General features: G+C 35.7%; 2 protein-coding genes and 1 pseudogene across 3 annotated transcripts; 1 reads left to right on the forward strand and 2 right to left on the reverse strand.

Annotated features, from left to right (window-relative positions):
• Positions 25 to 10,534, forward strand: LOC109362234 (formin-like protein 20). 2 transcript variants are annotated; one of them, XM_019607883.1, is made up of 19 exons: positions 25 to 302; positions 987 to 1,690; positions 1,771 to 1,992; positions 2,070 to 3,614; positions 3,657 to 4,165; positions 4,284 to 4,407; positions 4,771 to 4,842; positions 5,138 to 5,236; positions 5,385 to 5,426; positions 5,653 to 5,733; positions 5,816 to 5,866; positions 5,941 to 6,022; positions 6,297 to 6,391; positions 6,470 to 6,541; positions 7,100 to 7,216; positions 8,563 to 8,631; positions 8,716 to 8,782; positions 9,593 to 10,120; positions 10,316 to 10,534. In XM_019607883.1, the coding sequence occupies exons 1-18, from the start codon at positions 230 to 232 to the stop codon at positions 9,670 to 9,672; spliced, it is 4,104 nt and encodes a 1,367-aa protein (XP_019463428.1). In that variant the 5' UTR covers positions 25 to 229; the 3' UTR covers positions 9,673 to 10,120; positions 10,316 to 10,534. The 2 variants fall into 2 exon arrangements, with proteins under 2 accessions (XP_019463428.1, XP_019463427.1); XM_019607882.1 differs by having other exon boundaries at positions 2,070 to 4,165.
• On the reverse strand, positions 11,175 to 12,780 carry LOC109362238. Its single transcript, XM_019607887.1, has one exon. It carries the CDS (start codon positions 12,486 to 12,488, stop codon positions 11,526 to 11,528), a length of 963 nt encoding a protein of 320 aa, XP_019463432.1. The 5' UTR covers positions 12,489 to 12,780; the 3' UTR covers positions 11,175 to 11,525.
• Positions 16,849 to 24,001, reverse strand: LOC109361946 (annotated as a pseudogene).

Here is a 24,490-nt window from a genome sequence, read left to right on the forward strand (position 1 = left end):
TCAAATTCTATTCTATCTAGATTGTTCAGTTTTCCATTGGAATCATCATCAGTTCATCACCCACTAAGTGTCCATTCTTGGTTCCCCACTTTCCCGTTTTGGTGAATTGTGACATTTTTGGCCTCTGCTGAGCTTTGATCAAATTGGGTATTTGTAAGTTCTGCTGTGGCGTTTGGTGAGTGGAAAATAGGGGTTTGGATAAGGCCGGAGGTAGAAACAGTGGCATAAAATGGCGCTTTTCAGAAGGTTCTTCTACCGGAAGCCCCCGGATCGGCTTCTTGAGATATCTGAGAGGGTTTATGGTATGCTAAGCCCCACTTCATTCCGTTCATTTTTATTACTTTTCCTAAACTATTTTTTTGATGTCTTATTTGCATAATTTGAGCTCATCAATAATTGCAGAACTGTAACCGTTACTTTTTCCCAACTTATACATATTTATATATAAAGCTAAAGGGGAAGCTGAATTTGGAGGTATTTAGGATTCATTTAATATCATTTTGGAACAATGCCTATGGTAATGTGCCACAAGAATGTGTACTTTCTGAACTTAAAAGTGTTATTTTCTCTCTTGCTTCTTCTAGTTGGAAATAAGTAGTTAACCACTCCTAAAGAAAATGAGAATCAGACTACAAAACAAAGCAGTATTTGGTTATTCATGAATTGAGGATTGCTGCTTGATGAACTGTGGAAGTTTCTTAAACTGGGACTATCGTTCTTCAAGACACTATATTTTATGGCTTGCAAGTTTCAAAAGTTGTTTGCGCAGAATGGAATGACCTCCACTGTTAATTCTGAATTGTCTAGGCTTATCTTCTTAAGCTTCTATGTAATAAATTCATCTCCTCTGTCCTTAGTTTATTTGTTTCTTCTAGCTTATACTATTAAAATGAAAACATGGAATTTGAATTTGTGAACAAGTTATCTAACTCCATGCTCATGCTTTACCATAATACTGACTGTTCCAAACTCCTCTGTTTTTTCAGTTTTTGATTGTTGCTACTCCATGGATGTCTTGGAAGAAGATGAGTACAGAGTTTATATGGGAGGAATTGTGGCTCAGCTACAGGATCACTTTCCAGATGCTTCTTTCATGGTATTCAACTTTAAAGAAGGGGACAGACGTAGCCAAATCTCAGATATATTTTCTCAGTATGACATGACAGTTATGGAATATCCTCGGCAATATGAGGGTTGTCCACTTTTGCCTTTGGAGATGGTACATCACTTTCTTCGATCAAGCGAAAGCTGGTTGTCTTTGGAGGGGCAACAAAATGTGATTTTGATGCATTGCGAAAGGGGAGGTTGGCCCGTGCTGGCGTTTATGCTAGCAGGTCTTCTGTTATACCAGAAACAGTACATTGGGGAGCAGAAGACTCTCGAAATGATCTACAAGCAAGCCCCCAAAGAACTTCTCCACCTTTTATCTCCCTTGAACCAGCAACCTTCTCAGTTCAGATATCTTCAGTATATTTCCAGGAGACATTTCGGTTCCGAGTGGCCTCCATCAGATACACCCTTGTATTTGGATTGTCTGATTCTTAGAGACCTTCCATTAGTTGATGAAGGAAAAGGTTTTAGGCCTGTTGTATGTGTTTATGGGCTAGACCCTTCAAAACCTGACAATAAAAGTTCAAAGCTTCTTTTCTCAACTTCAAAATCCAAGAAACATATTCGCCACTACTCACAGGTGCTGAATAAATTTAAGTTACTGATACTGAATTGTGAATTAATTAGATCAAATGACTTACTAATAAAATGTAATCACAGGCAGAGTGTATGCTCGTGAAAATTGATATCCATTGTCATGTTCAAGGGGATGTCGTTCTTGAGTGCATAAACTTAAATGAAGATTTTACTCGTGAGGAGACGATGTTTAGAGTCATGTTTCATACTGCATTTGTGAGGTCAAATATATTGATGCTGAGCTGTGATGACATTGATATTTTGTGGGATTCAAAGGATCAATTTCCCAAGGACTTCAAAGCAGAGGTAAGATATTTTTACTCTTCTGTGAAATCCATTTTCTGAAGGAGTGGGAGTTGAACATACACTCATATCTGTATCAGGTGTTTTTTTTGGATGCTGATGCTGCTATACCTGATCTAACCACAGTCACGGTGAGTGAAGATGCAAATGAGACTGAAAGCACTTTACCTGGGGAATTCTATGAAGTGGAAGGGATTTTCAGCAATGTAAGTGATGCACAGGAAGGAAAGGGGGAGTATGATTCTCTTGCTTTCCATGACAATGCAGTGGATGATGAAAATAATAAAGAGGTCTGGAAGGAGGAGGTGATTCCTTATGCTTTCCAGGATAGTCCACCAGATGAGGGGAATAACAAACAGGTTGAGAAAATTGACTCTGGTATTAATGAGGTGAAAGACATATCTGTTTATAATGTGAAGTACATGATCGTTGAGAGCGTCGGTCCAGTTAATGATGCAGTGAAAGACATTGCTGTGGATGAAGGAGAAAATAAGTCAACTTCTATTACATTGGCTTCTGATAAAATTCTCGAAACAGTGGATTTCACCTTGGATGTGCACGAGGAATTGACACTCGAGGAAAACAAGTATGACGAAGATGACCAAGCAACAGAAAAGGAATTTGATTCCGAGGCTGGGGAGCAGATGCCTGATCTTTCAAGACCTAAACCTGGTAAACAAATTCCATCTACTGCAAAGAAACAACTTCCATCTAACTCAAAGCCTTTTGGAGATACAATTTCAGCAAAACCAAAGATTAAACAAGAATCACAAGGTTTTCAGGTAAAACAAGCTAAGCCGAATGCAGTAACTAGGTGGATTCCTTCTAACAAGGGTTCTTACACAAGTTCAATGCATGTCTATTATCCACCATCAAGGATTAATAGTGCACCAGCTGATCTGTCAAAATTTACTGTTTCAAAGGAGAAAATGGAAGATCCCAAAGCAAGGTCTTTATCTGCAGCCGTTGTTTCCATTGACATGACAAATGACCTGAAAAGTCGAAAGGTGATCACTTCAAAATCTTCAGGCCACATAGCACCCGAAGCAGATGCAAACTGCCCACCATCATCATTACTGACCGTTAAAGAGACATGTATTCAGTCAGCTACTCAAACACAAGCGGGCTCAGAGCTACGCCCTCCTCCTCCTCCTCCAACTCATGCCAGAAACTCTTCATTAGATGTTTTGGAACCCTTATCGTCACAGGATGCTGCGTCAACTCAAGCCCCTCCATCACCACCAGTGTCATCACCTTTCTCTTTAGGTGGAAAGGGATTTAGTGTACCACTGCCGCTACCAACTTTAACACCATTTGCTGGACAAAAAATAGGGGCAAATTTACAACCTGCAACTTCTCCTCCTCCTCCTCCCCCTCCCCCTCCACCTTCATTTTTTGGGCAAAATAATGGGAGCTTCCTACCTTCTCCATTTCCCTGGAAGTCTGACAATTCAATAATTGCCGTATGTGAAGAGACTTCTGGTTCTCTACCACTTCCCTCATCCTTCAGTGAAAAATCATCAAAAGTCTCTGAAGTGCTTACTGTAATAGCCCCTCCTCCTCCTCCACCGCCACCACCACCACCACCGCTGCCTCCTCCAAGGTTTGGAGTTTCATCCATTCCTCCTCCACCTCTTCCTGCATTTTCCACACATAGGATTTCACCCCCTCCTTCTCCACCACCCTCAACTGCATCACATGCAGCTCCATCAACACCCCCTCCACCGGCTCCCCCTCCCCTTCCGCTTCCTTTCAGCATTGCTCCAAAGCCTCCACCTCCTTATTGTAGTGCAGCTCCACCGCCACCACCACCTCCCCCTCCTTTAAGCAAAGCTCCCCCACCACCACCTCCACTTCCTTATAATAGTGCTCCGCCTCCACCTCCTCCGCCCTCTCCTGGTGGTCGAGGCCCACCTCCCCCACCACCTCCTAGTGCTCCAGGTGCTCCTCCTCCTCCTAGACCTCCTGGTGGTGCAGCTCCACCAGCTCCACCAAAAGGTGCAAATGCTGGAGCTGATCCAAGAGGGAAAGGGCGTAGTGGATATGCACGCCCAGCAGGACCTGGTGCAATGGCACCCAAGCGATCCTCCTTAAAGGCTCTACATTGGAGTAAGGTTACAAGGGCATTGCAAGGAAGTTTATGGGCAGAATTACAAAGACACGGAGAACCTCAAATGTAAGTTTTCTTGTATGCTATTATTGCATGTGTTTGTCTGAATCATTTCAATTTTGTATACATTCTGCTTTCTTATATCCTTATGTTTTGTATTGGCGGCCTTTTCATTTTGTTTTAGTGCATCAGAGTTTGATGTATCAGAGTTAGAGAAGCTTTTCTCTGCAAATGTTTCCAAAACTGCTGACTCTAAAACTGGCGGGCGGCGCAAATCTGTTGGATCTAAAACAGACATAGTCCACTTGGTATTCTTCTATGTTAATGTTCTTGAAAATTGATATTTGAAATAAGCCATGTATTTGAAGTGTTTTTGTGGTTTTCACTTAGCAGGTGTTTGCCAAACTCGAAAAACCAGATAACTTGTATAACAGAACCAGTATTAAAGTACTTAGTGTTTGATAAGATTTTTTCTTTTAAAAACTAAGTTATAAAATAACCTGAGTTTATGTTACTAGTTTATCATAAACAGTTCTATAAAATCTAAACTAGTTTTGCCATTTGTTTGTATACTTGGTGATTAATTTGTTAACTGATGAATAATAACCTGAGTTTATGTTACTTCCTTAATAACTGATGAATAACTTGTGTGTTTGTTTGATTGATTGTAGATCGACCTGAGGAGGGCTAATAATACTGAAATTATGCTCACTAAGGTTAAGATTCCACTTCCTGATATGATGGTAAGCTGATTCTTTGATATTAGCAATTTTTATTGATGGTTTTTTTTAAGCTAAAGCATCTTATAATGAAAAATCCTCTTTTGCAAAAACCATGGCAGTGAAAATTGTTATTTTTATTTGCATTGAGGATGGTCCTTGGAATAATGTTATTCAGTAGTTAATTCTAAAGGCCTTTGATAGTGGATATTGGCAGTAACAATCTTCTTTTACCATATCATATCTGCTACTTCTGAACTCTGCGCCTGTAACTATCAGTAGTAACTATTATCTAACATGTTTAAATGGGTATTTTCAGGCTGCAGTGCTGGCTATGAATGAGTCAGTATTAGATGTTGATCAGGTGGATAATCTCATTAAGTTTTGTCCTACAAAAGAGGAGATGGAACTTTTGAAGGTGAATCTTAAATTTTGTATCTGTAATTCTTAATTCTTGTTTCTGTGGTTCTAATTTGTGGCATCTTCTGTTACACTGGGACGCGTTCTTTTACCCTGATTTGTTTGCTTTTCAAGTTTTGATTCCTCTTGTTTATGGTTTTATTTAGGGATACACAGGTGACAGGGCGAACTTGGGGAAGTGTGAACAGGTGTGAAATGATTTATTTTAGCCACATCCTTACATATTATAGTTATTAATAAAAAAACATGAACACGAAGAATAATCTGGGGTGCCTTTTGTGGCATAACCATAATTACCTAGCATTACGAAACTTACATGAAGGATGGTTAAGTTTTTTTCAAAGTAAAATTCTATTATATAATATACACATATGTATAATCATATTCTCGTATATATATTTGGTCATTTTTCAGTATTTTTTGGAGATGATGAATGTGCCACGGGTGGAATCAAAATTAAGAATATTCTCTTTCAAGATTCAGTTTGGGTCTCAGGTTTGGTGGCATCAGTAACTTTTCTCGTTGTTATGTGGATTTGGTGTTTTGCTTCTATTATGATATTTTGCTCTTTATGCAGGTTACAGAATTTAAGAAGAGTTTAAACACTGTGAACTCTGCCTGTGAAGAGGTACTTTGCTTATGAAACTAATAAACTTGTGTTGCTTGTATTTCTCTGACCTTGTGCAATTTTCTTGGCAATAGGTTCGAAATTCTGTCAAACTGAAGTTGATCATGAAGAAAATTCTTCTTTTGGGTAATACATTGAATCAAGGAACAGCAAGGGGTAAGTCTTTTTTATTTGTAGCAATATCCTTACTCTTTGATTAATGAGTGTTCGCTAGAAAATAATTCATGTGCCTCTTTACCTGACAATTTAAGGTTTTGTTAGAAGCTGGTTTTCGACACTAGACAGGGTAGACATATATGGTTCTAGCTCTCTCTATTATTAACATTTAGATAATAACTGGCCCTTCATATTTGGTAGAAATCAAACTCTTATGTTGTTTTGTTAGATCTTTCCTAATGTAATGTTCTGGTTCATGGGTAAATATATGCAGGGTCTGCAGTTGGATTCAAGTTGGATAGTCTCTTAAAGCTCACCGACACTCGTGCTACTAACAATAAGATGACACTAATGCATTATCTTTGCAAGGTATAAGTGTCAATACTAAACAGAAATAAATGAAGATATTAATTCGTACTTACTGTTTTTTCCTATTTGGGCTTTTAGGTCCTTGCTGAAAAGTCGCCTGCACTCCTTGATTTTCATCTAGACCTTGTTAGCCTGGAACCTTCCACCAAGGTGATGATCTATTTTTGGTTCTTTATACTAAAAAAAAGGTCAAATGTACTTTGCTATCATGGTGCATTCTTCTAGTTTAACTTTCCACCTTATTTGTAAATGTGAGCACATTCCCTCCTTTTCAATGGCCTATTAGCAGTTTCAATCTCATGGTTTTTGAAGCCCATGAGCTGGACAGTGACAAAAAAATGAACTGACCTCTTTTAATGATCATCAAAGCTCACCATAGGAGACAAAATCTCATCACTTTAGCATAGTCGTAAGGTCTTGTGTCCTTTACCTGCCAAAATGGTCACATGGGACTTCATGAACACATTTGTTAAATGAAAGTAGGAATTTACTTAATATTGTGATTACTAGGGCAGGTGCAAATAACACCTTTCAACTAACTTCTTTTAATGATCATCAAAGCTTACCATAGGCGACAAAATCTCATCACTTTAGCGTAGTTATAGTATCTGGTGTCCTTTACCTGCCAAAAAATCACATGGGACTTTGCTTACACGTGTGTTAAATGAAAGTAGGAATTTACTTCATATTGTCCTTACCTTTTTGCAGATACAATTGAAGTCATTAGCAGAAGAGATGCAGGCAATCAACAAGGGATTAGAAAAGGTTAAACAGGAGCTTGCTGCATCTCTAAATGATGGACTTGTGTCTGACGTTTTCCCAAAGGTGTTTAGCTCTTCTTATGTCATCCTCTTGATTCTTCTTCTTTATAATTATACCAGTGAGGAAAACTTAACATTGTTGTTGAAATTTAGGGATTAGATGGAAAAGGGATAGAGAGAACAGAAGTTAATGCATTTCACCAATGAGGCTCTGAATAATTTTATCATATAACATTAACTTAGACATTCCAAACCACATCACAATTTAATTTTCTCAACCATTCCAAAATGCTTATTTTTTTCTTTATATTTTCTCATTGGTTCCATTTGTTTGTCTGCTTTTCCCATGTAAGCATGCTTTCTTAGTAGCTCAACAAAATGCCAAAACCGCCTAAGGCGCAATTCTACCATCTTTTCTACAATAGGAGTTATCCTAATTTTCTCTCTAATGCATTTATTCCTGATTCTATCTTGTTAGTGTGTCCACTCATCCAACACAATAATCTCATATCTATTACATTGATTTTAATTTCTTGTTGGCATTTTACCGTCCAACATTCAATCTCATATTACATTGCAGGTCTTATAGTTGTGCGGTAATATTTCTCCTTAAGCTTGACCGATACCTTTCTATCACATATGATACTCGAGCATTTTATCCATCCTGCTTGAATCTATGGTTTACACCTCCCTCAATTTCCCGTCCTTGTTGTATGGTTGACCTGAGATACATAAATCTAGTGACTTGTAGTATGGTATGATATCCAATCTTTATCTCTACACTAGGGTTCACACTCCATATACTCTATCTTGTTTCGACTTATATGAAAGTCATGTCCCCAAAATTTTGGCTTCATATTTTGTTCCTCTTTGATTTTACGACTAGGATAATATCATCCAAAAAAAACATGTATTGTAGCACCTGTTCTTGGATATGCTTAACAAGCACTTTCGAGACAAATATAAATAGGTAGGGGCTCAATGTTGACCCTTATTATAGTTCTATTGCAATAGGGAAATCTTCTAAGACTTCATTTTGTGTTCTCACACCAGTCTTGACCTCATCTTACTAGCCCAGCTTTACTAAATTCTAATGGCGAAATGATTATGGAAGAGTGTGTCTACTGGTCCTTTATTATTGAACTTTGGTTATGACGAGGCCAATTCTAATCTCCATATGTTTTGATAGTCTTGCATAAACATTGATTATATGTCAAATGGATATTGAGGTGAGTTTAATTTTTTTTGACATGCAGGCAAGTTATTTAATTTTATCTTTGTGCAAGGAATCCCAAAATATATTTTCCATTATGTTAAGTGGACAGACCTAATTCTACTTTATGGTTTATTATCGGGTTGACATCATCTGACTCTTGTTTCATTTTCTTCCTTTCCGAATATCCTTTTCAGTCATTGAAAGGTTTCATAGATGTAGCCGAGTCCGAGGTGGTATCTCTAACGAATCTATACTCTGTGGTGGTAAGTAATATGCTTAACCATCTTTTGGTACATTGTACACCGATATAAAGATATAAAAAGGTTGTGTAATTTGTCCGTGGGCAGGGTAGAAATGCAGATGAACTTGCACTGTACTTCGGTGAAGATCCTGCTCGTTGTCCATTTGAGCAAGGTAAGTTGAGAATTATTACTTATTCATGTTGTCAGTGTGTCATGAATTGGTCTTTTACTGGTGACTTATTTTATCAGATTATCGTTCATTAAGTTCATTTAACTGATGTTTATGGGGAAAGTAAACTTTCATGGCCTATTGCACTTGGTTGGGACATGTGTGTATTACCTAGAAATTAAGCTGATTTAGAAGTGAGGGTTTCTTGTCTACAGATAAGGGTTAAAAAGTGAATGCAAGTTTTTAATGTTTCTAATGGAATTCGCACCAAGATACTTCAAAGGTAATAATTTTTTTAATTGATAGGATAGAAATCCATGTCCTCCTTGGATCCTTGTGCAAGCAAAAGAAAGAAAGTTGACTGCGAGAGAGAGAATAGTCAAGAAATGATAAGATGACTTGGCCACATAAGGCTATTTCCTTGACATTGGTTATTATGGTGCAAATTCAGAAGGCATCCCTCATTTGTTCTTACATCATTCTTGACTCACATTGTGGAATATTTTTTGTATTGTTGGAGAGTGCCGGTCTGCCCTAGGTCCTTGGACTTGTTTCAGTTAACTGGTTTTGGAAGGAGGATCTCTTATCCTCTGTCATATTTGTTATTATCTTCTCTTAATCATAATATATTTCTTGTATAATAGTAAAAAAGGATAACTAAAGGAGGGGAAAAGCAATGAGAGGGGACTAAAATGAAGTTACGTCATCCATGTGTATTTCTGTTACTCTGTTTGGAAAAGGTGCTGATATGTTGTTTTATTTTTCTACAATGCTCAAGCTAACTTCTTATTGTTGTTGGTTTTATGGTTGCAGTTACTGTAACCATCTTAAATTTTGTGAGGTTGTTTCGGAAAGCCCATGAAGAGAATTGCAAACGCAGAGTTAGAGAATAATAATGCTGAAAAAGAGGCTGAAGAGGAGAAGGCTGAGGGCGATAATTTGACAAAGAAGAGTGCAGAAGATAGTTCACAATTGTGTTTTTCGCTCCGTTGCATTGACATCATGCCCTCACTGAAGAGCAGGAAACTACCTATGGTAGTAAGGGGATTGCTTTCGAGATTGGTGAAGAAACATCCCTTTCTGTCATACGCGAAAAGTAGCCTTTCAAGCTGATCAATTGATGTGGAATAGCAAACTCCTGCCACCGTTGGACCTTTGAGTACACAACACACTTGGGAGTTTGATTCTTTGATGGCGTGCTGTTGAATCAAATTTATATGGCCAATTGATTTTTCACATCAGGAATCTGGAAAGTCCAAATTTAGACACAGAATCGATGCTTACTGTGATTACTTGAGATGCCATCTGCATCCAGTGGATTCCACGGAAATGATGGATCTGGTACACCTCTCGCTTTCTTTAAAGAACTTCTGTAGTAGAGCATATTTTATGTGTGGCACCAGAGCAGGTGCTTTTTGGATTTTTAAAACAATGAAGTCCAACACTAGTACCATGAAACATTGTACAAAGTTCTTACCATTTTCCTTTAGGATCCATTTCTTTCTCATGTAACAATTAGTTTCTTTTTTTGTAGAGATTTTGGTAGATACCCCTCAAGGAGATGTATAGTTGTCAAGTTAAGAGAAGTAGATATCTGGTCACTGTATTGTAACTGTAATACAACTGTGAAGAGAAGATGAGGCTAGAAATGTTAGTTTCATTTTTTTCATGGGAAATACAGTACACGTATGTAGTGAGGTGTAAACTGTTATTGTTACATTCTGTTGTCCCAGCTTAAGCAATTTAATTTTCCAACTGTAACACCATTTATCATAAGTGTTGAAATTTCATTTGGTACGTACTTTAAAATTTGTTTCATTGAGTTATAGTACAGCATTGAATTATAGTTCAACAATCTCTGCCATTGCCAATATTTGATCTTAGAGATTGAAAAATGCTATTTGCACTTAGTTATAGTTAAATGGTGGAAGCTCAAGAGTGAAGTGTGTGTGTAGGTGAAAAAAATAAAATTTCTCTCAAGTGAGAAAGTGAGTGTAAGTTCATTCTTGTTGTTTTATTGCAGAGACAAGTTTTCCCCAAGAAGCTGTTCAGTTGGCAGAGTTGCATAACATAAATGTGGGCATTTAGGTTCAAACATTGAAGTTACACAATTAATGCAACAACAACGGCATTGTTGTATCGAGACCCACCCTCTGTATATAAATAAGTACATCTTAGAAAATACACCTTGTTAAAAAATTGCATATAAAATTGAAATATATAAGGACTAAACAAAACCAAGCTCAGTTGACATTAAGTTATGTTGCCTCTTTGGTACCCTTGTTTATTTGAGTTTCTAACGCCTTGTTTCTAGTTCCTATCTTTTATTTTGTGAAACATTAGGATGCTATATATCATTTAACTACGAAATTCAAAAAGCAATAATTGGGAAGCCTTGGTATAATTCACAATTTCACATTGCCAAATATTGTCATTACCCAATCTACAAGGTAGTAATGATGAAATCAAAATAAGGCAGAGTTGAAGAATATAACAGAAAGATATGTATATAAAATGGTGCACTAATCTATAGCTTCTTGCTTTTGAACATAGCTGAGCTGAGGTTCCTCTGTTGACAATCTTTTATGCCTTCAAAGCTGCTTGATTTCATTCAAGCAACATGAATGAATTTTGTAAATACCTGCTGTACTTTTTTTAATATAACTGGTATTGCTCCTTCTCCTTTATGAACAATATGAAGAAAAACACTGATCAAAATATTAACTTGCAACCATATATATGTTACTTATGGTAGTTCTTCAAAACTGTCCTCTGGGAATTCAATCCTCAACAAAAGTTTGTCCTCCAAATGGATCCATGATGATCCAGACTTAAAGCTTTTGTAAAACATGCAGCTCACAATTGTGTCAAGGATGATGAAGATTGAGTACAAGTAAGCAATGAAAATCCCTTCTAAAGCAACACAAGGCCATTCCTTTCCAGCCATATGATAAGTCCTTACAACCCTGAAATGGAACAAGGCTTCAATAGCAGCCAGGGCCAGATTCACAGGGAGTGCTAAGAACAAAGCTATTGATGTCTTTTCCTTTATAAGAACACAAGCTTTCAATATTGCAAGGTACCCTCCATGTCCTTCCATGCCAGATAGAGCAATTGCCATATTGCATATGACAAGGGCATTGGCAAGGATCACAGAAAATAGAATTGCCCCACATGCTGACATGAAGAAGATGCAAGTAGAGGAATTGTAGCCAAGTCCTTCAATGCAGCTGAAGACTAAAAACATGAGACAAAAAGCTGTTGCATTTGCTGAGAGAATGAAAAAACAGTTGCATATATAGGTTTGAAGGAGTGGCTTGTAAAGGGGTATTATTGAACTGAAGGAAGGTGGCAAAGATGGTTTATGATTTTTAAGAGCTTGGATTGTGCATGCTTTTGCAAAGAGGAGAAATGTGAGAGTGAAAGGAAGGGAGAAAATGGAAGAAGTGATTGTTTGAGAAACCTTAAGGTTAAGAATTGTAAACAATTGTGAAGAAGAAGGAAAGCCTGCAGCATCAAAAAGAGCCTTTAGGCGAGTGTATATATGAGGCAAGATAGATGAAGAAATATCAGTAGCTAAAGCTTGTGACACAAGTATTGAAACTGAGAAAGGAAAAGCAAGAAAAACTGCAGTTGAGGTGAAATAATGATAGTTTTGAAGAAAACTGTGAATAGATTTTCTCAGAATCTTGGCTGAAACTTTTTCCATTGGAGAAGAGAGAAAGAGAGAGGAGAAAAATGGTTTTGGTGGCTTCTTAGTTTCAGAGTAATATAGTATATATAATTCACAAGTGCACAAGTGCACAAGCAAGGTGTTTGTGTTTACTTTTGTATCATTGTTTTTCTTAAATGAGTTTGCTCTTTGTTTTGGAAATGGTTGGTTAGAGAGGTTAAAGGGTTGGTGTTTAGAATGATTAGATAGGCCAACAAGCACAATCTAACTACTGCTAAGGTGGAACTCGAACTGTTTTGGACTTTTTTTTTACCTCAGATTTTGGACACATTATCAGTTTTTTTCTTCTTAGTGATACATGAATCCCACCAAATTAGTTGGTTTAAGTACGAATATGCATAGGATAAAGATCACCTCTCCCATAATTTTCTTGTCTCCATGTCCCGAATCAATCAAATTTCATAAAATAATATTAAAATATTAATTTTTGTTTTTATAATTTTTCATTTTAAACGAATGAAGCTTTCTTATTGGCTTGGTATACCAAACGTGACAGGACATGTGATCCCATCCTAAGCATAGGGACAAAGATTCTCGGTCCCAAGATAATTATATCCTTATGTACCTAGTCAACCAAACTACATAGAATAATGTAAAAATATTAATTTATATTATTATAATATTTCTTTTTAATTAAGTTAAATTTTTTAATTTGATTAGGATACCAAATGACACTGAAGTAGTGATACCCATCCATAAACATAGCACCTTTCCTTTGATGTCACGATTTGAAATATTAAATATTTATGAGTAAGTCAATTTATTTGGTATAGCAGGGCTTTCTGTCTTTTTTTTGTTAATATTATAGATGACTTTTCTTTTTTAGATTGCTTAAAATGCACATAATTTTGTAGCTTATTATTGCTAGGCTGAAAACACTTTTTCATGTCCTATCAATATATTATATCAATCATGACAAATGAAGCGTCAAATGTTGGCCTCATTATACTTGAAATTCAAGTGTCATTTTTTTAAATGTTAAGAGCAATTTATGACATGAGTGCAAACTTGAAAGGAAAACAACACCTTAACAAAGAAGGGAAATTGAATTAAATTCAAGTTGCCGTAATATATAATGAAGTTTGTTATAAAGTAGTAACTTGTGATGCATGCCCATTAAGGTAGGACCCTGACCCTATTTTTAGTACTTTTCACATGATGTAAATGAATATACGTACCTTGTAAGGTAAAGGGATCAAATATATATAATAAAGGTATATAAACGTGCTTTACCATCAACATGTTAGGAAGATTGTTTGAACCAGAAATTAAGCTAGGAACAAAAAAGTACACAACTTATAAGGAAGATAAAAGTAAAGTTCAAATGATCTCAACCATGCATCTAATTAGATCTTACATAAAAGTAAATTTGTTAAAACATAATTTAAAATATATTTTACACTATTCCATTACATAGTCTTTCTACGGACAAGGATCCTTTGTCCCTAAAAAGACTATGTCCCTCTGTCCCCATAATCAATAGTATTTTCCAAAAAAATATAAAATATTAATTTTTAATATAAAACAAATTCTAATAAAGTAATTCATTTTGATCGTCTTGGTACACGATTTGGGACATCAATAGGTACAGGTGATTTTCATTCGTCTTTCTCCCCCGGATATAATATGTGTACATTTGGGTCTTTCAATGGTCACTTGGGCCCTATACAACAATTATTAGAAAAAGGACCCCCTTAATATTATTAATAATGTCATATAATACACACAAAATATATAATATGCTATTATTTTTTAATACTATCAAGAGTATTCATTCACCTTTTTGAGCAACAAACTAATCCCCTTTAGAATTCATAGTTGCTCATTCTAATAAGTGTCACTCCCAAGAATCGAACCATCAACTTTAAGAATCCGATAAAATCTTACACTACTAGATCAACTTTTTGTTGATATAATAATATGTTAGTATGTATCCAGATGAACAATTTAACATCAAATCATATGTACATCATGCATAGCTAATTAATGCAGAATTAAACTGCCACCGAAGAAGGGTGGGACAGGATGGGATCATATGTCCTAATTCCCAAATGATGTTCTACTCTATGTCCTAAGTCAATCAGAGTGTTCAATTTTATTATTTTTTTACTTTTAAAATTCGTATTTTATCCACGTATTAATATATGATTAATTTGAGAAAAGGAATGAGACACTATTTGATATAGATGATCTCATCCCGTGGGGGCAACCGTGTAGGCAAAGGCAATAGGATAATGAATGAGTTGAGGCTGTTGGTAGCCAATGAATGAGAGACAAAAAATGGTGACTAAGGTATATATTGGTATGATTTAGTTGTTGAGCAAAACTACATTGACCATGTTATAGTTTTAAGTTTTTCCATATGGGATTAGGCCTTATCTTAATTTATTTGATTATGTTATGATAGGGAAAGAATATTTTTGTGGATAAATAGAGAGAGAGAATATTATGGAAATAAACAAGATAAAGTATTTTAGTTTAGTTCCAATTTAGTTTGGTTATACTTTCTTTCATGACTTGGTAAGATGTCAACACATTTGTTGACATTCCAACTGAAACTTAATTGCAATTAGGTGATGGAATACAAATAAAATAGACATGGAGGCTTTGAGTGCTTTGGGTTTGTACTTATGCAAAGAAGAAAGAAAATTAAAAACTTACCAAGTCAAAAGAGTGTTGGGACTTTGAAGCATTATGAGAAAAGCAAATACTATATTCAAAAGTGTTGGTTTCTTTCATTTATGACTAAAGTTGATTTATTCAATTATCTATTGACTTAATAAGTAGTTAAACCACACTATTTCTTTTGCCTTTTTTATCCTATAATTTATTCTTTTTATCTCCATAAAACATCATCACTAACAATAAATTTTATGTAATTTATTTTAAAAAGTTAGTATATTTCTATAGAAACTGTATTCAATATTAATTATAATAAAAAATTATTTAATTGAAAACACGAATTGATAAACACAACAATACTTGTCAATAACCTAAATTTAAATATAATAGGTTTGATCTACCATTTATTTATACGATGGGATTCAATTTTTTCTTTCAAAAAGTTCCTTCCTAATATTATTATCCAAATCATGCACAAACGTAAAAAACAATAATAATTCAAGAAGATAATTTTAGTTAATAAATGATTGAGTCTTTTAATTTTGTATTATTTATTTGATTTCTCTTAAGTATATGACTAAAGTGGTTAGCTATAGCAAGAGTAAACTACACCTTAAATGAACTTTAGTTTGTGAAGATTGAACTTTGGAGTCAATACTTTAAAATTTTCCTAATTTAAGGGTTAGTCTCACATGTATACATATGGAAATCTTTTAAGTGATTAATATTTTACAAAATTCTAATCCACACTTTTAACAAAAATAATTATATTTAATGTTAGAGAGATACATTATCATTTTTGCTTTTGTATTTAATAATAAAAGTATCATTTATATCTAAATGGTAAAAATATTACATAGTTTTTTCCATTTATTTTTTATGTACTCATCTCTCATATTGGGTTCTCAATCTCTACATGCTTCTAAGGCCATAAATAAGTTCTTAGTCTATACATTATTATTATTTAAATTTATGCTTGATTTCAATCGTTGATATAAAGTTTTCTTGATGTAATATAAGCTAACTAAATGAGAGAATTATGTAACTATATCCGAAACTATTATGACTTCGTTTTATAGCAACTTTTGTTCCATCTTCCAAGGTTCCAGGATACACTTTCGGAAAGCCTTCAACACCAATCACTCCCTTTTCATCAAATTTCTGTGTGGCTTGTTGCAAGTGGCTGAAAGGGAAGGTGGTGGTGCATGGCATCATAAACATGAGAGGGTGTTGGAGAAGAAAGTGAAAGAGGGTTGGTTGCATGGTGAAAAGAGTTGGTAAATGAATGAGAGGGAGCTATGCTTTGCCCAAAGATATCACCTGTCCCGATCTAATAAAAAAATGTTACTTAATCAAAAAGAAAAATTTGAAAAATATAAATTAATATTTCTATATTATTTGAGAATATTGATTGACTAAGAATACATAAACATGATGATTTTGGGACAAAAGATCCTCTTCTATCCAATGTTACTAAGGTTGTTTGTCCTAACATACTTGACATCAACCAACAAGTGCTATGAGTTTCACACTTAGCCATGCATCTTAGACCCTTATGGCCGTTAAATTCTCAGCTTCAGAGAGGCGTTGATTTTTCTACAATTGTTTCCTCCTTCCGAAATTATGGTTCCGAGAGAGGGGTAGTTTCGTCAATTGGTGTGTGGAGAAGGAGGAGGAGCCTCAGAGATAATGAATATCGTTAAGGACAAAGATGAGGTCATGCATGCTCTTTTTCATTTTGAAATATCAGTACTTATTACATGTTGAATTTGCAAATCAGGTTGTAAATTGATGAAACAACTCACTCTGATTATAGGTACATAAATTTCTGCTACAGGAGAGTGATTGCATATGTACACATAACTGACAGAAGTGTTATTTCAAACACCTAATCAAATGTGATGGTTGACTGCTGACATATGAGCTTCCAGCTTTGGAGTTATATTATTAATCTGGCAACGATTAAGAATGGTCCTAAACTTCTCATGATTCATGTAAAACTAGATTAGCAGGGAACCACAGAATTAATGCAGGATGGAAAAGTAGCAGAGCACTTTCTAATTGTACTCATTGTTAGTTAACTAGGTCTTTCTGCTCAGATTATTCAGCACATGTTGCACACTGGAATAGGACCAACCTTTCATCTTGGTTTAGTTAGGACCATGCTCATCAATTAATACAAACACACCTATCTCCCATGAAAGAAAAGAACAGTGCTTCAACAACACAATTTTAGTGCAAAGAAGGAATCTGTTGGTCCTTCAGTCCTTCACCCTCTGGCCAAAAAAAGCAACTTGACATTCTCAAGCTTCATTGGGAGAGAAATCTCTTGCCATATGGTTGTCTTCCTCCTCTTCATCATCTACTGGCTGCCCATTAAGATCCACATTAACACCATTCAACTTTCTCACGAACTGTCCCTTCACACGAGGCCGCCTTTCGGCAAGTCGTTTCCGATTGACATATCTAATTTTCTTATCAAAGCATCGTTCTTTCCTTTTCTGTCTAAACTTCATCAATGCTGCTTCTCTCCTATCAACTTTACTTAAGTTTACTTCAGATGAACTTGAATTTCCTAATGATGGCCATGAATGTAGAAATCTGAGGCTGTAAGTATATATATTGGAAGGATGTCATTGTAGTTGCATGAAGAGGATATCTGGAAAGATGGCTGTACTGTGCAACAAAAGGTGAAGTAACAAGACCCTGGATATTCTTTTGATACAATTGCGCTGTCGATGGCATCATAACATGATTAACAACACCTGGAATATAATACGGATGAGCATGTTGGTCAGTTATGCCAGATGTTTTAAGATCAGAACCATGGCTTCCATTTCTTCGATACACCACGCCCTGACCGTGTTCATCCTTGTAATGCTTTTGCTGTGAAACTTCTACTGATGCAGGTGGAGTACAGGATCTCTCAATCGAGAAAGAATCTGGAACATTATTGCTGCTAGGTATGTCATTTTGTGAATGGCTTTGAAATGTTTCTCCATTTTCATGTCTTAAAAGGTCATTACCCCCCTGCTGAGCACATGTTTGATTCATAATCATGCCTTCCATCTCCACTTGTGTAGTAGCATTATTGTCAGCATGAACAATCTCCTCAAAGTTGTTCTTCAGCATTTTTGCTTTGACATAAGTGAAGAAGGCTGATGACTCTCCAATCCTTAGTTCACTCTTCTTTGGTCCAGATGAAAAATGTCCTACAACATCATGGAAAATCATAGAGAGAAATCAATAAAAATGAAAAGGGTACTCACATTAGTCAAATTTTATTCAACTATGGGAACTCAAATAATTCAGACTGAAGTCGTTTTCAGAATTATAATTATGGAGCATGTAAGGCAAAATATGATGTGCAAACTATCATCAGTAATTCTGTTGCATGATGGATGCTGCACCTGTGCAATAAGTAACACTAAAGCAGATCTCTAAAGCATTAACAAAATGTACTTATTTTAATTTTTCTTGAATGTGGAGAGAAAGTATAGGCCAAAATTGGCTAAAAGAAGTTGAGATTTAAAAAGAAAACAATTTTTTATAATAGTTTATGCAATTTTATGGTATTCAAACAAGTTGACCTATACTATCATATGAAGTAACTAGTTGGGGATAAAATTGTATAATTTCAACTTCAATAATGGAGGAAATTATTATTCAATTCTAAATCTTGGAAAAATAGCAGCTGAAGGAAAAATAGGAGCATACCTGTTCGGCGATCACTAATTCCAGGCACACCAGGCTGATATTCTGATACATGAGCATCTGGAATCTCCTCAACATCATCAACAGCTACGGCAATACTAGCCTGAAAAAGGTGAATGATACACAAACTGTAATGTAACATACAACTATAACATCTCTGGTCTGCACTTAAACACCAGCAGCTGGCCCGAAAAGGCATCAGGGTGATACTAGAATTACATTCATATGCACATGCAAAAAAAAAACACCCACCCTCCTTTTCTGCACTTTTATGTAATCCAATGGTACTATACAGGTTGTGACTTTTTAATTTATGACTTCAATTTTTGTGAAAATAGCATTTTTCCAATATATTACCCAAGAACTTTCATCAGAACTGTAGCTTAAGATTCCCTTTGAAAACGCAAAATTCATTTACTTTTTACTCAAAAAATTTACAGTACCTATGACTTATAGGGTTTATAATGCAATCACTGTATTAGCATCAGAATTGACATCTCCTTTTCATTTGAAAGGTGACATGGAAAATGAGAAGCATGCAATTATAAAGAGTGCCACTCTAAAAGGTAGAATAATTTGCAAAACAAGCTCAAAGTAGATTAAAAACACACTTTCTCCATATAATCAAATTAATTTCAAGGTTCACCATGGTGTACAACAGCACAAGGTCATTAATTTCTGGCCATTTTTAACCTATCACTTTAATTATATAATCACTGTAGTACTATTTCAGTTTTTCTATAACACTCACCTCTTGAACTTGTTGGATTGATATCCCTGCCTCTGGATTAGTGCTTCTTTTCGACTTATCATCTGTGTCATCGGAGAACAAGGTGGTACTGGTCTTGTTGGCATCACTTGGGTCTGATGCTACCAGGTCAAAGTCATAATTTAAAATGTTGTTCTCTACAAGTCCAAGCTGCCAGCATAGAATAAAACACTCATTTCAAAGATCTAAGTTGTGCATTAGAAAACTTAGAGAAAAGTATTGTACAACGGAAAAATGCAAATGACCATGCACAGTATGCAATCAAGCTAGAGTAAAGGGGAGAGGTTACCCCAACATTTTATATTCCCTTTATGGTTCTTGCATGTGAAGTCTCGTAGTAGATCTAGGTGGATAGTCCCCATTTCCACATTCTTCACATATGATGAAATCATGTAGCATTTTGTAAGGCAACAATCATAAGGTTCATGCTTTCATGATCATTTTATTCAATTTTAACTCACCTAAGAGTAGTCAATGACAAATTTACAAATATCGTCAGGCATGCCATGTTTAGAACACTTTATTTTATTTTATTGATAGCAAAACAAAATCTTTTAAGTGTAAAAAGAAAGAGGATAGCACATCCTCATCACAGAAATAAGACAACAGATAAGAAGTGAAAACAGGAGATTCGATCTTGTAACAAGGCATGCCAATCTCACTGTGTATCAGCATACATCTTGTATTGCCTATCGTTAACTACAGTACTTGGAAACTAATAATGTTATGGATAAACACAATATGGTGAACATCCATGAATAAGAAGTTGGGAAATTAATACCATGCGTCTCCTTCTCCACATGTGCGTCCACAAATTTAATAATTCATTAGTACGTAAAGGCTTTACGAGGTAGTCGGCTGCTCCGAGTCTCAGACACTTAACAACAACAGATACCTCATCTTGTGCAGACATCACTTAACAAAAACATTAAAGACATTGGTGAGGAACAGAAAATAGTTTGGCTACATAAAGAGTCTCACAGGTTGGTTACAAGATAAAGAACCAAAGCTTACTTATAACAGGAATTCGGCGTAATTCATTATCTCGCGCTATGTACTTCAACATCTTCATTCCCATCTTTATTGGAAGGTCAACTTCAGCTAGTATGATATCTATATGCTGTTCCTCAGCATTCAGTGCATCAATCACTTGCCTTACTGACTTTACTGAAGTAACTGTAACACATACAAATCTCCAGTGTGTAGAAATCTCAGAGAGCATGCCAGCATTTGCAGAAGTTTTACATTATACAAGCCAAACAGGAATCAGAAAGCATTCAAGATAATTTCATTTATAAACATGGTGCACCTGAGTCGGCATGCTGCTCCAATCATATTTTTTGGTTTCCCACAGCTATCCTCGCACTGGAGGCACTCCTGTCCGAGTTGGGAACATACACAGCACTAAAGCAGATCTCTAAAGCATTAACAAAATGTACTTATTTTAATTTTTCTTGAATGTGGAGAGAAAGTATAGGCCAAAATTGGCTAAAAGAAGTTGAGATTTAAAAAGAAAACAATTTTTTATAATAGTTTATGCAATTTTATGGTATTCAAACAAGTTGACCTATACTATCATATGAAGTAACTAGTTGGGGATAAAATTGTATAATTTCAACTTCAATAATGGAGGAAATTATTATTCAATTCTAAATCTTGGAAAAATAGCAGCTGAAGGAAAAATAGGAGCATACCTGTTCGGCGATCACTAATTCCAGGCACACCAGGCTGATATTCTGATACATGAGCATCTGGAATCTCCTCAACATCATCAACAGCTACGGCAATACTAGCCTGAAAAAGGTGAATGATACACAAACTGTAATGTAACATACAACTATAACATCTCTGGTCTGCACTTAAACACCAGCAGCTGGCCCGAAAAGGCATCAGGGTGATACTAGAATTACATTCATATGCACATGCAAAAAAAAAACACCCACCCTCCTTTTCTGCACTTTTATGTAATCCAATGGTACTATACAGGTTGTGACTTTTTAATTTATGACTTCAATTTTTGTGAAAATAGCATTTTTCCAATATATTACCCAAGAACTTTCATCAGAACTGTAGCTTAAGATTCCCTTTGAAAACGCAAAATTCATTTACTTTTTACTCAAAAAATTTACAGTACCTATGACTTATAGGGTTTATAATGCAATCACTGTATTAGCATCAGAATTGACATCTCCTTTTCATTTGAAAGGTGACATGGAAAATGAGAAGCATGCAATTATAAAGAGTGCCACTCTAAAAGGTAGAATAATTTGCAAAACAAGCTCAAAGTAGATTAAAAACACACTTTCTCCATATAATCAAATTAATTTCAAGGTTCACCATGGTGTACAACAGCACAAGGTCATTAATTTCTGGCCATTTTTAACCTATCACTTTAATTATATAATCACTGTAGTACTATTTCAGTTTTTCTATAACACTCACCTCTTGAACTTGTTGGATTGATATCCCTGCCTCTGGATTAGTGCTTCTTTTCGACTTATCATCTGTGTCATCGGAGAACAAGGTGGTACTGGTCTTGTTGGCATCACTTGGGTCTGATGCTACCAGGTCAAAGTCATAATTTAAAATGTTGTTCTCTACAAGTCCAAGCTGCCAGCATAGAATAAAACACTCATTTCAAAGATCTAAGTTGTGCATTAGAAAACTTAGAGAAAAGTATTGTACAACGGAAAAATGCAAATGACCATGCACAGTATGCAATCAAGCTAGAGTAAAGGGGAGAGGTTACCCCAACATTTTATATTCCCTTTATGGTTCTTGCATGTGAAGTCTCGTAGTAGATCTAGGTGGATAGTCCCCATTTCCACATTCTTCACATATGATGAAATCATGTAGCATTTTGTAAGGCAACAATCATAAGGTTCATGCTTTCATGATCATTTTATTCAATTTTAACTCACCTAAGAGTAGTCAATGACAAATTTACAAATATCGTCAGGCATGCCATGTTTAGAACACTTTATTTTATTTTATTGATAGCAAAACAAAATCTTTTAAGTGTAAAAAGAAAGAGGATAGCACATCCTCATCACAGAAATAAGACAACAGATAAGAAGTGAAAACAGGAGATTCGATCTTGTAACAAGGCATGCCAATCTCACTGTGTATCAGCATACATCTTGTATTGCCTATCGTTAACTACAGTACTTGGAAACTAATAATGTTATGGATAAACACAATATGGTGAACATCCATGAATAAGAAGTTGGGAAATTAATACCATGCGTCTCCTTCTCCACATGTGCGTCCACAAATTTAATAATTCATTAGTACGTAAAGGCTTTACGAGGTAGTCGGCTGCTCCGAGTCTCAGACACTTAACAACAACAGATACCTCATCTTGTGCAGACATCACTTAACAAAAACATTAAAGACATTGGTGAGGAACAGAAAATAGTTTGGCTACATAAAGAGTCTCACAGGTTGGTTACAAGATAAAGAACCAAAGCTTACTTATAACAGGAATTCGGCGTAATTCATTATCTCGCGCTATGTACTTCAACATCTTCATTCCCATCTTTATTGGAAGGTCAACTTCAGCTAGTATGATATCTATATGCTGTTCCTCAGCATTCAGTGCATCAATCACTTGCCTTACTGACTTTACTGAAGTAACTGTAACACATACAAATCTCCAGTGTGTAGAAATCTCAGAGAGCATGCCAGCATTTGCAGAAGTTTTACATTATACAAGCCAAACAGGAATCAGAAAGCATTCAAGATAATTTCATTTATAAACATGGTGCACCTGAGTCGGCATGCTGCTCCAATCATATTTTTTGGTTTCCCACAGCTATCCTCGCACTGGAGGCACTCCTGTCCGAGTTGGGAACATACACAGGTACGTGAGGCTAACTCTCCCAGCGGATATTTTTTCCATCCACAAGACTCGAACCCGAGACCTTGCTTAAGGAGAATTGTACCACTTGAACCAACACCCGTTGGTTGCTCCAATCATATTGATGCTTATGATACTTAATTGAAGTTAACTTAATAAAATTATGATAATTATTTACTAACAGATGATGTGATTAGCCTAATGCACCCAATTAAGTGAAAAAGCTATTTGTCCTGATGAAATTGAAGTATGAAAAATAAAGCACAACTCAAAATTGAAGTATAACGGTCCAAAAGTTAGTTAAAATTGGCATATTGAAACACCAAAGCGCAACAAAACTGACATAAACAACCAGGGAAAAATAGTAATGGAAAATGAAGTGTATAATATACCCTGATAGGAGCATCCCATGAGAAGAGTGAAAACTTCTTGGGAACTCTTGGAATCGTTATCACAGAGCAAAATCCTGACCTTACTTCTGTCAATGAAGCCATCATGATTGTTACTCTCTGTCTCAAGCTCCATCTATTCTGTGTAACAGAGAGTGAGTGTGTGATTGCAAGGAAGAAGGTGCATGGTGCGTAGGATAAGAAAAAGGGAGAGTATAGTATTAGATATTTTAGTGAGAGATAGAGATAGAGAGCAACCCACGTCATCTTTCTCATTCTCAAATCAAATCCATAGCTATCTATTTTTTCTCCGTTTCCTCGCACTAGAGGCAATTGAGTCTAACTTTTCCAGTAGATATTTTTTTCATCCACAAAACTCGAACTCAGGTCTTGTTTAAAGAGAATCAAACATGTATCACTTGAACCGACATTATTAGTTAATAATGGAATGATTTGAGACAACTTTGATGCCATCTAATTTAATGTAATGTTTTTTATATTACGGCATAGGTCCATTAAGGGTCGCTCATTCTTTTGGATTCAAGGCAACCTCACAAAGATACTCGATTATGCAATGTCACACGTTTAGTAATATTTATAATGCATTTTGAGCAAAAATGTTTGT

Source organism: Lupinus angustifolius, chromosome LG12 (genome assembly GCF_001865875.1).
Source record: "Lupinus angustifolius cultivar Tanjil chromosome LG12, LupAngTanjil_v1.0, whole genome shotgun sequence".
Taxonomy (NCBI): Eukaryota; Viridiplantae; Streptophyta; class Magnoliopsida; order Fabales; family Fabaceae; genus Lupinus; species Lupinus angustifolius.